This window comes from Balaenoptera musculus, chromosome 2, assembly GCF_009873245.2.
Source record: "Balaenoptera musculus isolate JJ_BM4_2016_0621 chromosome 2, mBalMus1.pri.v3, whole genome shotgun sequence".
NCBI lineage: Eukaryota > Metazoa > Chordata > Mammalia > Artiodactyla > Balaenopteridae > Balaenoptera > Balaenoptera musculus.
Genome location: NC_045786.1, coordinates 67,902,251 through 67,915,679, shown reverse-complemented (window position 1 = coordinate 67,915,679; position 13,429 = coordinate 67,902,251). Strand labels below are relative to the sequence as shown.

The 13,429-nt window shown below is 40.4% G+C and overlaps 1 protein-coding gene across 5 annotated transcripts in view; it reads left to right on the top strand.

Annotated features, from left to right (window-relative positions):
• DIS3L (DIS3 like exosome 3'-5' exoribonuclease) overlaps positions 1-13,429 on the top strand; it is a 35,210-nt gene that overhangs the window by 21,104 nt on the left and 677 nt on the right. For 4 of the 5 annotated variants that reach the window (XM_036842749.1, XM_036842751.1, XM_036842752.1 and 1 more), the window contains 8 exons: positions 791-952; positions 4,082-4,329; positions 4,897-4,989; positions 7,637-8,170; positions 10,988-11,142; positions 11,241-11,419; positions 12,657-12,802; positions 13,215-13,389. In XM_036842749.1, coding sequence (XP_036698644.1) covers positions 791-952; positions 4,082-4,329; positions 4,897-4,989; positions 7,637-8,170; positions 10,988-11,142; positions 11,241-11,419; positions 12,657-12,802; positions 13,215-13,389 — 1,692 coding nt within the window. The remainder of the gene's footprint in view (positions 1-790; positions 953-4,081; positions 4,330-4,896; positions 4,990-7,636; positions 8,171-10,987; positions 11,143-11,240; positions 11,420-12,656; positions 12,803-13,214; positions 13,390-13,429) is intronic. The other variant, XM_036842750.1, reaches the window with a different exon arrangement.

Here is a 13,429-nt window from a genome sequence, read left to right as displayed (position 1 = left end):
TAGAAATACGATGGCTCTGCCCTGTAGGGATGATATCGTGGTACTTCACAGAATCGATTATCCTTAAAGGAATAGAGCCCTGGAGAGAAGACATAAACAAGAAAGTTAGAAATTAACCTTTACTGTGGCGAAGGGTGTAGGCATCGCCCAATTTGATTTGCCCGATGTTTTGCAGTTTGTAAATGAGGCACTGAAGCAAGATGTCCCCAGCCCGTAACCGTTGTGTACCTTTCCATCCCAAAGCCTCACGCAGGCTCTCTGAGGCCAGTTGTAACAATTGCTTTCCATGTCTATGGTTTGCTGGAATCCGGGGGCAGTGGGGTTCAGTTCATACGGATAACCTTCTTCTCCACCAAAAGATGTCTTAAGAAATTAGAAAGTAACTTTAAAGAAATTAGAAGGTAACTCCCACGCACAAAAACATTGAGATTTTTTGTTTTGAAATTTAATTTGGACTATGCATAATTGGGTTTTTCCCTTGTGTCACAAATGTTAACTCGAACGTGTCACAGTTGGCTTTCTGTCTCAGGCTGCACTCTCCAGCCCACTTATTTGGTGCGGAGCGGTAATGCCTCCCTTCAAAGCATTGCACTAAGCATTTACCTACCATCTGGCAATTTAGTAAAACAGGAAGAACCCAATAAAAGAACAGAAAAGAAAGAAAAACCGCTATTTGCAAATTGGCCACTCTGTTTGGAGCTTGATGCTGTTTATCACTCATTTGTTTGGTGCCGCTAATTGACCGATTTGACTCCTGGTGCTGGGCTCATGTTTCCCCCTCTTTGTTCAGGACTTCAGGGTGGTTGTGCGCATTGATTCCTGGGAGTCGACATCCATGTATCCAAGTGGACATTTTGTGCGTGTTTTAGGAAGAATCGGAGATCTGGAAGGGGAAATTGCAACCATCCTGGTGGAGAACAGCATTTCAGTCGTCCCCTTCTCAGAAGCTCAGGTCAGACTTCCCCCAGTCCTTTGTTCTGATAAAAGACATTTTCTACTTTTTTGGTTTTTTTTTTGCTTTTGTTGTTGTCGCTTTTGTCATTAAGAAAGAAAAATCTTTGTACTGTGTAACAACCCACTGTCTAAAACCACAGATAATGGAAAAATCTCACTCTTCTTTATTCTGTGTTTGAACCAGATGGAAGTCTGCTTCAAGTGCAGAGTTAGTTTCCTGCAGCCTCACAGCTCTCAAATTTTTACGTTTTCCTACTGTGCTTACAAATGGTATGTCAGTGTCTTACAGTCAGTATACATCCATCCCCCGTAACTACACGGGTACCTGGTTACAGACCCAACTGGGCTCTGGTCCCTGTCATAATCATTCAGCCAGAGGCCTGCAGAAAGCTGCAGGGAGCAGCTTCTTGGGTTCCATACATCTCTGACCCATGGGTCAAAAAATCATGCTCATTATGAAACTGTTTTTGTAACCTTTACAGAAAACAAAAATTCCGTGAACATAAAACATCAGCTATTTTCATCACTTTATGATCTTTTAAAATCCTCGTAAATCTTGTTTATTATTCTTGCATAGCTATACTCATAGTGTGCACAGGCTATTTTCTGCTTCTTTCACTTAAAATTATTTCTATGTATTGACACAGCCTACTTATTTTTAATAGTGATGGCAATTACTCTATAGTGATGTACTCTAGTTTGCTTAAGCATTCCTCAATTGCTGAGCGTTTGGGCTCTTTAATTTTTCACTATTATAAAAGGTGCCACTTCAAACATTTCATAAATATTACTTTTTTTTCTTCTTTTGGAATGTAATCTTTAAAGTGAGATTACCAAGTCAAAGGGCATAAAAAATTTAAATAGCTTTTGCTATGAATTGGCAGATTGTTCTTCAGAAAAATTGGGCCAGTTTGCATTGCCATCAAGAGCATATGGGTAGCAAGGACTTCCCTGGTGGCGCAGTGGTTAAGAATACGCCTGCCAATGCAGGGGACAAGGGTTCGAACCCTGGTCCGGGAAGATCCCACATGCCACGGAGCAACTAAGCCCGTGAGCCACAACTACTGAGCCGGCGCTCTAGAGCCCGCGAGCCACAACTACTGAGCCAGTGTGCCACAACTACTGAAGCCCACGAGCCTGGAGCCCGTGCTCCGCAGCAAGAGAAGCCACTGCAATGAGAAACATGCATACTGCAACGAACAGTAGCCTCCGCTCACCGCAACTAGAGAAAGCCCACGCGCAGCAATGAAGACCCAACGCAGCCAAAAATAAATAAATAAATAAAATAAATAAATTTATATTAAAAAAAAAGAGCATATGGGTAGCAAATAAAGCAATTGACAAAGGATTAATCTCCAAAATATACAAGCAGCTCATGCAGCTCAATATCAAAAAAACAAACAACCCAATCCAAAACTGGGCAGAAGACCTAAATAGACAATTCTCCAAAGAAGATATACAGATTGCCAACAAACACATGAAAGTATGCTCAACATCACTAATCATTAGAGAAATGCAAATCAAAACTACAATGAGGTATCACCTCACACCAGTCAGAATGGCCATCATCAAAAAATCTATAAACAATAAATGCTGGAGAGGGTGTGGAGAAAAGGGAACCCTCTTGCACTGTTGGTGGGAATGTAAATTGATACAGCCACTATGGAGAACAGTATGGAGGTTCCTCAAAAAACTAAAAATAGAACTACCATACGACCCAGCAATCCCACTACTGGGCATATACCCTGAGAAAACCATAATTCAAAAAGAGTCATGTACCACAATGTTCATTGCAGCTCTATTTACAATAGCCAGGACATGGAAGCAACCTAAGTGTCCATCAACAGATGAATGGATAAAGAAGATGTGGCACATATCTACAATGGAATATTACTCAGCCATAAAAAGAAACGAAATTCAGTTATTTGTAGTGAGGTGTATGGACTTAGAGTCTGTCATACAGAGTGAAGTAAGTCAGAAAGAGAAAAACAAATACCTTACGCTAACACATATATATGGAATCTAAAAAAAAAAAATGGTTCTGAAGAACCTAGGGGCAGGACAGGAATAAAAACGCAGACATAGAAAATGGGCTTGGGGACACGGGGAGGGGGGAAGGGTAAGCTGGGACGAAGTGAGAGAGTAGCATTGACATATATACACTACCAAATGTAAAATAGATAGCTAGTGGGAAGCAGCCGCATTAACACAGGGAGATCAGCTCGGTGATTTGTGTCCACCTAGAGGCCTGGGATAGGGAGGGTAGGAGGGAGACGCAAGAGGGAGGAGATATGGGGATGTATGTATATGTATAGCTGATTCACTTTGTTATAAAGCAGAAACTAACACACCATTGTAAAGCAATTATACTCCAATAAAGATGTTAAAAAAAAAAGAGCATATGGGTATTCTTATTTTCATTATAATTTTTGACAGAATGGTGGCTACAATAGTAAAATGCTTTAGAATATTTTACATTATTAAATTTTTATGTTTACCATTAGTATCTGGAAATTATTTGTTGACTTGTTTTGACAGCTTAGTGAAAATGTTAAAACAAAATAAAGCGTGGATTAGACTTCACAGGACTAGAATTCTTCCCTTTTAGCCCACTTAACTGCAAATTGATGGCTTGAACAGATAATAATGCAGAGAAAATGCTCGAGATTGATCCTGCTTCAAAAAGGAATATGCTTTTAATATTTGGGACATGTTGGTTTTTATCCGGGCTTGACTTGAGTTAAAAGCTCAAATGGATCATTTGAAAATGGGGTGGATATTGTACTCTTTATAAGCCACCCATTCATTCTTTCTCCAGCCTCCACAACTAAAGAGGCTGTAAGCACCCTGGGACATTTCCTGTCCGACTCTAGCGCCTTCAGGGGTATGGGGATTGTGTCTGTCCTATTGACTCCCATCTTTCCAGAGCCTAGCACAGTTCCTGACACATATTAGGCACCTAATAAATAATTATTGCTCAAAAAAAAAGCAAACATAGGTTAATTGCAGAAGGTAATGGGTAATTAATGGGGTTTCCATGAGGTCACATTGAGAATGTTAGAGAGTGGATTTTTATAGGAAATTTCTGGTGCATGAATTGCTGAATTTGGGGACTCTCCGTGTACAGATGTGTGAGATGCCAGTAAACACAACCGAAAATCCCTGGAAGGTGAGTTCCGAAGAGGAACGAGAACGTAAAGACCTTAGGAAAACCCATCTGGTATTCAGCATTGACCCCAGAGGTTGTGAAGATGTGGACGATGCCTTCTCGGTCAGAGCCTTGGATAACGGCAACCTAGAGCTTGGGGTCCACATCGCAGACGTGACGCACTTTGTGGCATCGCATTCTTATATTGATATTGAAGCTAGAACAAGGTAACGCTGTTTGAAATCAGCACTGCAATTATGTGTGACTGTAATGTATTTTGTAACTGCTAGTTTCAGATTTTTAAAACAAAGATTTCACAGTTGGGAACAATTCTGAAGATCTCTTCCAGGAAAAAAAAAAAATTGAGGTCCACTTCCCCTTTTCCTTTAGAAAAGTAGTACCTTGATCAATTTACCTTTCCTTTTTTAACAGAATCTTTTCATGTGTTGTTTCCTTCTAAATTGAAATGGGTTAAATTTTTCATGTAGTAATATCCTATTTTATATAAATACTTGATCATTACACTCTAATTTTTCTTGTACAACTAAGATTCGTACCACTTTTTCTTTCTCTTTTATATCAGTGGAAGAATATTCAGCCCAAAGCGGTATCACTTAGAAAAGTGGGAACATGGGAATAGCTGTATTACCCAGTCTGCTGCACTTGATGAAAAAGCAACAGCCTTGGGGAGTTTATGCTGAGCTTTCGGCCATTTTCCTCACTGCAGCCCGTACCGTCAGCAGTCCTGCTTCTTGCTGCTGAAGGTCATGTGCCTACATATGTGTCATTCACAGGGCCACCACTTATTACTTAGCGGACCGTCGCTATGACATGCTGCCCTCCATCCTCAGCGCTGATGTGTGCTCCCTCTTGGGAGGCGTTGATAGGTGAGTTTGTTCGTTACTTTTATCATCAGAGCTTGTCTTGCCCCTTCTGTGGTGACTAGTGGCTCTCGCTTGTGGCCTCTTCCTCGTCTTCTTTCTGATATACTCTCCTGCCCGCCTCCCCACCCCTGCTTTCCCCCTACATCCTCTACACCCTGCTGCACCACTTATTTGGGGGCAGCTTTGTTTCTCTCACCTTCCCTTCCCTTCCGCTCCTCTTTCTCTTTTCTTTCTGTGTAGCTGTGAGGCTGCTTCTCCCTCTTGTTGGCTTTTTAAAGTCAAAGTCTAGGAACAAATGTATATACCTTTGCACATATGTGTTCCCTGGTTGAGGCTGTTTTGCATGAGGATTATGATCTTAGGGAGTTTTTTGTTTATTTGTTGTAAAGTTTATGTCTGTCTTTGAATAGATAATAAAACCATGTAGCCCAAAATTCATACGTTAGAAAAGATGTTTAGTGAAAGGCTCCCACCTGCCACTTTCCCTCAGTTACCAATTTCTTCTGTATTTTTCTAGACATAATACTGTAACAAAAAAACCCCTCAGTTTTCCACCTTCCTATGTAGGGAAAACTCCAGCTCTTCCCTGCTATGTCTTTCTTTCCTGTGAGTCTCCTTTGCCTTTACAGGGAACACGTCACATCTGACACTTCTGGTCACCAAATGTGTGGAGGTGTTTCTCTACACCAAGCAGTTCTCTGCAACACCAGCTGGGTGTCTTACAATTTAATTCAGTTCTGATACTGTCTACCCAGAGATGGCATCAGGTTCCACAGGGTAAAGAACTCAGTCCCACAGGACTGTCCCCACTCCTCAACTTCAGACACCATCACAAGCCCAGATTGTCAGCATGCTTCTGAATGACCAGCTGTAGATTAGATGTTCCCACGACCCCCTCTTTAGACTTAAGATGCCAGTTGCAAGTCCACATTCTTACCTGTACTTCTGACCAACTGGCTATAAATCAGAGGTTCCCAGACCCCCTCCTCAAGTTCAATTAATTTGCTAGGGCAGCTCTCAGAACTCAGGAAAACAGTTTACCTACATTTACTGGTTTATTATAAAAGTATATGATAAAGGATACAGATGAACATCCAGATGGAAGAGATGTGTAGAGCAAGGTATGTGGGAAGGACACAGAGCTTCCAGGCCCAAGGGTGCCACTCTCCCCAGCACCTCCATGTGTTCACCAACGCAGAAGCTCGCCGAACCTCACTCTTTGGGGATTTATGGAAGCTTCATCACGTTGGCACGATCGATCAGTAACTCCATTTTCAGCCCTTCTCCCTTCTCAGGAGAATGAGGGGCAGGGCTGAAAGCTTCTAATCATGGCTTGGTCTTTCCAGTGACCAGCCCTCATCCAGGAGCCCACCCAGAGTCTCCTCGTTAGAACAAAAGACACTCCTATCTCCCAGGAAATTACAAGGGTTTCAGAAGCCCTGTATCAAGAGCTAGGGACAAAGACCAATATATATTTTCTGTTATTTCAAAAATAAACACACACACACACATGCGTACCTATGGACATGTGGTCTTTCTTTGTTATACAAATGGTGACCATATGTATGTATGTGTGTGTGTGTGTGTATATATATATACTGTTCAGACCTTGCTTTTTTTTTAAATTAACAATGTATCTTGGAGATCATTAATATGGAAATCATTCCATATTAATAACAGTTATCTATCTGTGGAAATTTAGATTGTTTCCAAACTTTTGCTATTATAAACAAAACTGTACTGAATTACTTGGAATATATCTCATTTCACATTTTTAAAAGTACAGTATCTCTGGAAGATAAAGTCCTAGAAGTGGAATTTCTGTGTCAACGGGTATATACATTTGTGTTTAAATAGCTAATAACCAAATCGCCTTCCACAGAGGTTGTACCAGTTATATTCTCTCCGTCAATGTATGAGAATGCTAGTTTCCCCACAGCCTTACCAGCACAATATGTTGTGTTTTTTTTTTTTTTTGTCTTTGCCAATTTGAAAAATAAAAATGGTATCTTAGAGTGGTTTTGATTTGCATTTTTCTACTGTGAGTAAAGTCAAACATTTTTTTGTATGCCTAACAGTCATTTGTATATCCTTTTCTGTGAACTATTTCATGTTTCTTGCCCCTTTTTCTTTTGCTTTCTTGATCTATTAGTAATTGATATATAAGAGCTCTTTATACATTAAGAAATTAGCCCAGTGTTTTTTATATGAGTTGTAAATGTTAGAGTGATTTGGTGGTAAAGTGATTCTTTACTAAGTGAACTTTTTGCTAATGAACCTACCATCAAGGCTGATATCCTAGTTCAGTGTCATTCCGTAGCATTCGAAAGGCTTTGCTCTTCTTTGCTAGCGAGCCCAGTAGACTTAACTCTATCAGTGCTATGCTGTTCTAAGGAAAATGGAGAACCGTAAAGTCAGGTTTGTAACATTCCATGTGAACTTATTTCAGTTTTGCTCAGAGCTCCCCAGAACCTAATCTAACCTTGTTTTAATGTTAAATATCTTTTGATTTAGCAGTGGAGTGTTGGATTGAAACATCAGACCAGAACCCTGTAGCAATGTCATTTTTTAAATTACATTTAGGGTCTAGTTCTGTTTATTTCAAAAATGGAAGAATTAAATAATGATGTGAGTGTGACTGGTTTTGTAGGTATGCTGTAAGCATCATGTGGGAATTGGATAAAACCTCCTATGAAATTAAGGAAGTATGGTACGGCAGAACCATTATTCGATCAGCATACAAACTATTTTATGAAGCAGCCCAAGAATTACTGGACGGAAACGTCGACATTGTTGATGATATTCCAGAATTCGGGGACCTGGATGAGAAGAGCCGACAAGCCAAGCTAGAGGAGTTACTGTGGGCAATCAGAAAGCTGACGGACATAGCCCGCCACGTCCGAGCCAAACGATACCAATGCGGAGCCCTGGAGCTGGAAGGGGTAGAGGTTCGCATCCAGCTCGACGAGAAGAAGAACATTCATGACCTCATCCCCAAGCAGCCCCTGGAAGTCCATGAGACGGTGGCTGAATGCATGATCCTGGCCAACCACTGGGTAGCCAAGAAGATCTGGGAGAGCTTCCCTCACCAGGCCTTGCTGCGCCGGCACCCTCCTCCACACCAGGAGTTTTTTTCTGAACTCCGAGAGTGTGCTAAAGCAAAGGGCTTCTTCATAGATACACGGTAATTCCTCTTTTGAGGGGGTAGGGAACTGGAAGGGGATGCTGTACACTTATTGATCTTACAGTAGTTCTTAAAATGTGACAGCCAGATCTTTGACCAAAAATAGAAAACTTCTTGTCTTTCTTCACTTACTATAATGTAGGTATAGAGGCTTCAATTTTTTTTTTCTTTTTTTTTTTTTGACACACTGCGTGGCTTGTGGGATCTTTGTTCCCCAACCAGGGATAGAACCCATGCCCCCCTGCAGTGGAAGCTCGGAGTCCTAACCACTGGACTGCCAGGGAATTCCCTAGAGGCTTCAAATTAAAACAAGTTTATTTAGGCGTAATTTTGACCCACTACAGTTTGTAATATAAAAATAAGGAACCTGTTATCCTTAATTTAATTTCATCTGCCCCTTAGGCAAATGCGAAGACTTAATCCTCTATTTCAATACTTTAAAAATGCAGCCTATCTCTGTGGCAATATCATAAGACACCACACCGATGGTAAATTTATACCATTCCTCCGTAGAATGAGACATTTTTACTCCCCACCTCCAGGATAAAATATTTTCCCTGTTAAAAATGATGTATAGGGCTTCCCTGGTGGCGCAGTGGTTGAGAATCTGCCTGCCAATGCAGGGGACACGGGTTCGAGCCCTGGTCTGGGAAGATCCCACATGCCGCGGAGCAACTAGGCCCGTGAGCCACAGTTACTGAGCCTGCGCGTCTGGAGCCTGTGCTCCGCAACAAGAGAGGCCACGATAGTGAGAGGCCCGCGCACTGCGATGAAGAGTGGCCCCCACTTGCTGCAATTAGAGAAAGCCCTCGCACAGAAACGAAGACCCAACACAGCCATAAATAAATAAATTAATTAATTAAAAAAAAAAGATGTATAAAGGGGATTCTTTTTTTCAATATTTTGTTGTCAGTAACAGGTGCTAATTAATATATCTTTTATTCATTTATGAAAATGGATTTTTTTTGCCTCTCTCTTTAGGTGATAGTATCTCTTAACTGGTTTAGTCCATGGTTGAGCTCTGGGTGCGTGCCAGACGCACATGCTAAGGGCTTTCAGGTGTTAGCTTGGATCATTCATTCATATTTTACAGATAGGGAAATTAAGTCTGGAGAGGTTAATTTGCCGATAATTTAGCAGCTGGTTAGGGCAGAGCCGGGATTGGAATCCATGTCTGTCAGACTTGAAAGCTCACATTAGTGCCCACTCTGTCACATTGCTTCTCCTTTCATCATCCGCCGTTCTCCTTCCCCGTTTCTCTTGGCAGGCTACGGTACAGAACTGAATTATATAGTATATTATTAAATTGTTAATATAACTCTATATTTCCTGGGTTTTAAAAAACTACTTAAAAGTAAGTAAATAGGGCTTCCCTGGTGGCGCAGTGGTTGAGAGTCTGCCTGCCAATGCAGGGGACGCAGGTTCGAGCCCTGGTCTGGGAAGATCCCACATGCCGCGGAGCAACTCAGCCCGTGAGCCACAACTACTGAGCCTGCGCGTCTGGAGCCTGTGCTCCGCAACGAGAGGCCGCAATAGTGAGAGACCCGCGCACCGCGATGAAGAGTGGCCCCCGCTTGCCACAACTAGAGAAAGCCCTCGCACAGAAACGAAGACCCAACAAAGCCATACATACATACATACATACATAAATTAAAAGAATGTAAGCAGACAAGAATAGCATTAAAAAAATATAAATAAATAAAAGTAAGTAAATAGAATGCTTCCTCTCGCCCTCTTTAAAAAAAGAAAAAGGTTTTCTTTTTCTGGGTTTCTTTTACTTGTGTACCTCAGGTTTAGTTCTGTTTTGTTTTTTAACTCTCTCTGGCTCAATAATTTTTTTTTTTTTGGCTGCGCTGCCCAGCATGCAGGATCTTCGTTCCCCGACCAGGGATCAAAGCATGGAGTCTTAACCACTGGACCACCAGGGGAGTCCCTGGCTCAATAATTCTTGATTTAAAAAAAGAAAAAATCCATTCTTTGACCTGTACAGGATGTTTAAGGTTAAGGGTGTTAGGAATTTAATTCAGCAAGTACCTGGCCACCCACTGTGCGCTGAGCATTAACTTCATCTCATAAGTTCAGCACATTACTCTTCAGTACTTAAGAAATGTATCTGAGGGAATTCCCTGGTGGTCTAGTGGTTACGACTTGGTGCTTTCACTGCCATGGCCGAGGTTCGATCCCTGGTCAGGGAACTAAGATCCTGCAAGCCACGCAGTGTGGCAAAGAGAAAAGAAAAGAAATGTATTTGAATTCTGACACGCTTTCTTTGTTTTAAACCTCAAAAGCAAACTAGATTTCTTTTTTTATTTTTTAATTTTTATTTTTTGGCTGCGTTGGGTCTTCGTTGCTGCACGGGCTTTTCTCTGGTTGTGTAGAGCGGGGGCTACTCTTCGTTGCGGTGCGCAGGCTTCTCATTGTGGTGGCTTCTCTTGTGGAGCACTGGTGCTAGGCGTGCAGGCTTCAGTAGTTGTGGCACATGGGCTCAGTAGTTGTGGCTCGTGGACTCTAGAGCGCAGGCTCGGTAGTTGTGGCGCACGGGCTTAGTTGCTCCGCGGCATGTGGGATCCTCTCCGACCAGGGCTTGAACCCGTGTCTCCTGCATTGGTAGGCAGATTCTTAACCACTGCACCACCAGGGAAGCCCCACAAACTAGATTTCTATAGTTGAAAAAAGTTGCTTCTGAAATGTGTCCAAAATAAATTTAACTACTGGCAGATGAACGTATTCAGAGGGTGAGTGAAGGGTTCCTCTCAGAGGGTTGACTTGTAAATCATTGCTGGGGACTAAATAAAAGTTTTTACATTTTTTTGTCAGGTCCAATAAAGCACTGGCTGATTCTCTGGATAATGCAAATGACCCCAACGATCCCATTGTCAACTGGTTGCTTCGATCAATGGCTACACAAGCCATGTCTAACGCACTGTATTTTTCCACTGGATCATGTGCCGAGGAAGAGTTCCATCACTATGGTGAATGATAAAATTTTACTGTGTGCCCATAACCTTGAACAAATTGTTTAAAAAGTATGTTTTTTTGTTTATTTTGATTTTTTGGTTTATTTTTGAAGGTCTAGCATTAGATAAATATACTCACTTTACCTCTCCAATAAGAAGATACTCAGATATTATAGTACACCGACTGTTAATGGCAGCCATTTCAAAAGATAAGAAAATGGAAATTAAGGAAGATTTGTTCAGCAACAAAGATCTTGAGGAATTATGCAGACATATCAACAACAGAAACCGAGTAAGAGGGAATTTTTAATTCTCTTACCCATCATCTCTTTTGCTAACAGAATATCAGCTTTATTGTATAGTGGAATGAAGTACCGTATATTCTAGCAAAGTAAACTCTAGAATTCTTTCAACCAATGAAATAACATGAAAAATCATAAAGTTTGTTGAGTAGCTCTCAATACATTTACAAATGTTCTGAAGTGACTTAATGTGGATTTATGAGATTTACCACGGGTTAGATGTTTTTCCCAAAATGTAGAAATGTGAAAGATTATCATCTTACTACCCAAAGATAATAACAAGTCTAGACAATGCTTTTTATTTATAAAATTATCCAATCATACCTGCTGTTTGAAATCTGCCTTTTTTCACTTAACATGTTATTGATAGCACACCATGTCAATATAGTTACATCATTGTTTTAGAAACTGCTTTGCATTCTATTTTATATTGTTGCTAGTGGCCATAATGTTGTACAGCTTAGAACTAGACCATTTGGTGATACATAAGATTGGAAGCTACCTAAATGTTTAATATTATTTTCTGTATCCAGAGTTCTAGTTTGATACTGTGCAACATTATAGCCACTAGTCATGTTGGTTTAAATTAAAAATTCAGTTCCTCAGTCACACTAGCCACATTTCACGTGCCCAACAGACACGTGTGGCTTGTGGCTACCTATGGGACAACAGATACAGAACGTTTCCATCATTGCAGAAAGTTGTTAGGCAGCACTGTTCCAGGCAATCTAGTTTACAACCATCCTTGTGTATACACTTTTACAGACTTCTCACATTTTACCTGGATAAATCCCTGGTAATAATGAATTGCTGAGTCAAAAGGGCTGCACAAATAAAACTTTCATACCTATTACTAAATTGCCCTTCAGAATAGTAGTTCTAATTTGCACTTCTACCAGCAGGATTTTGGTAGGACAGACTTGAAAATAAAGGTAAGACATAGACCTGGATACTTTTCCTCTTCCTGAATGAACTAGAGACAGTTTTTAAATAACAAACAAGTTGTTTTCTTAAAAGAATTAAGTTTCTAAGACATTTTTGAGGGAATGATAAAGGGTCCCACAAAATTGACTTAATTCATAATAGAGAAGAATGTTTGTATTAATAGTTTTCTAGAACCTAGCCTTTTTTAAAAGACATTGTTTCTGTGGGAATATGAATCACGTTTCTTCTGGGGATGTCAGGGAAGTCCATCATCACGCTTTGGGGTTGTGCTTCTTCTTACAGGCAGCACAGCATTCTCAGAAGCAGTCTACAGAGCTCTTCCAGTGCATGTATTTTAAAGACAAAGACCCAGAAACTGAGGAGCGTTGCATATCTGATGGGGTTATTTATTCAATTAGGACAAACGGTGTGCTTGTGTTTATACCAAGGTGTGTTATTTCTAACACAAGAGTTGTTAAGAAATCATGGTTAACCTTAAAGTATAGACATGGTATATAAACGGTACATTAGATATAATTTATTAAAGCATTTATTTTAGCAACTGTTTTATAGTTACCATATGTACATAATGTAATAATATATAATTCATTATGTAAGTATAAATGGATATTAGAATCTAGTACATCTGTATCAGTCTTAGAGTTTTAATTTGTTATTTAGCAAAACATTTTGTTTCCATCTGCTCAATGAAATAGATATTTGGAGGTAAATCAGATGAAAAGTTCTTTTTTTTTTTGGAAAAGTTGTTTTTAATCTGTAAGAAAAACTAGCATTCTAGATAAGTATACAAAATCTGCATACTAAGAATATCTCTGGATTTTTATTCTGACAATGATTCAGGTTTGGGATTAAAGGTGCTGCTTATCTAAAAAATAAAGATGGTTTGGTGATCTCATGCAGCCCAGATGGCCATTCTGAATGGAAACCAGGATCCCTTCAACGATTTCAAAACAAAATCACCTCTACCACGACAGGAGGGGAATCTGTTACGTTCCATTTGTTTGACCACGTAACAGTAAGTCTGTATTTATATTACCACGTAACAGTAAGTCTGT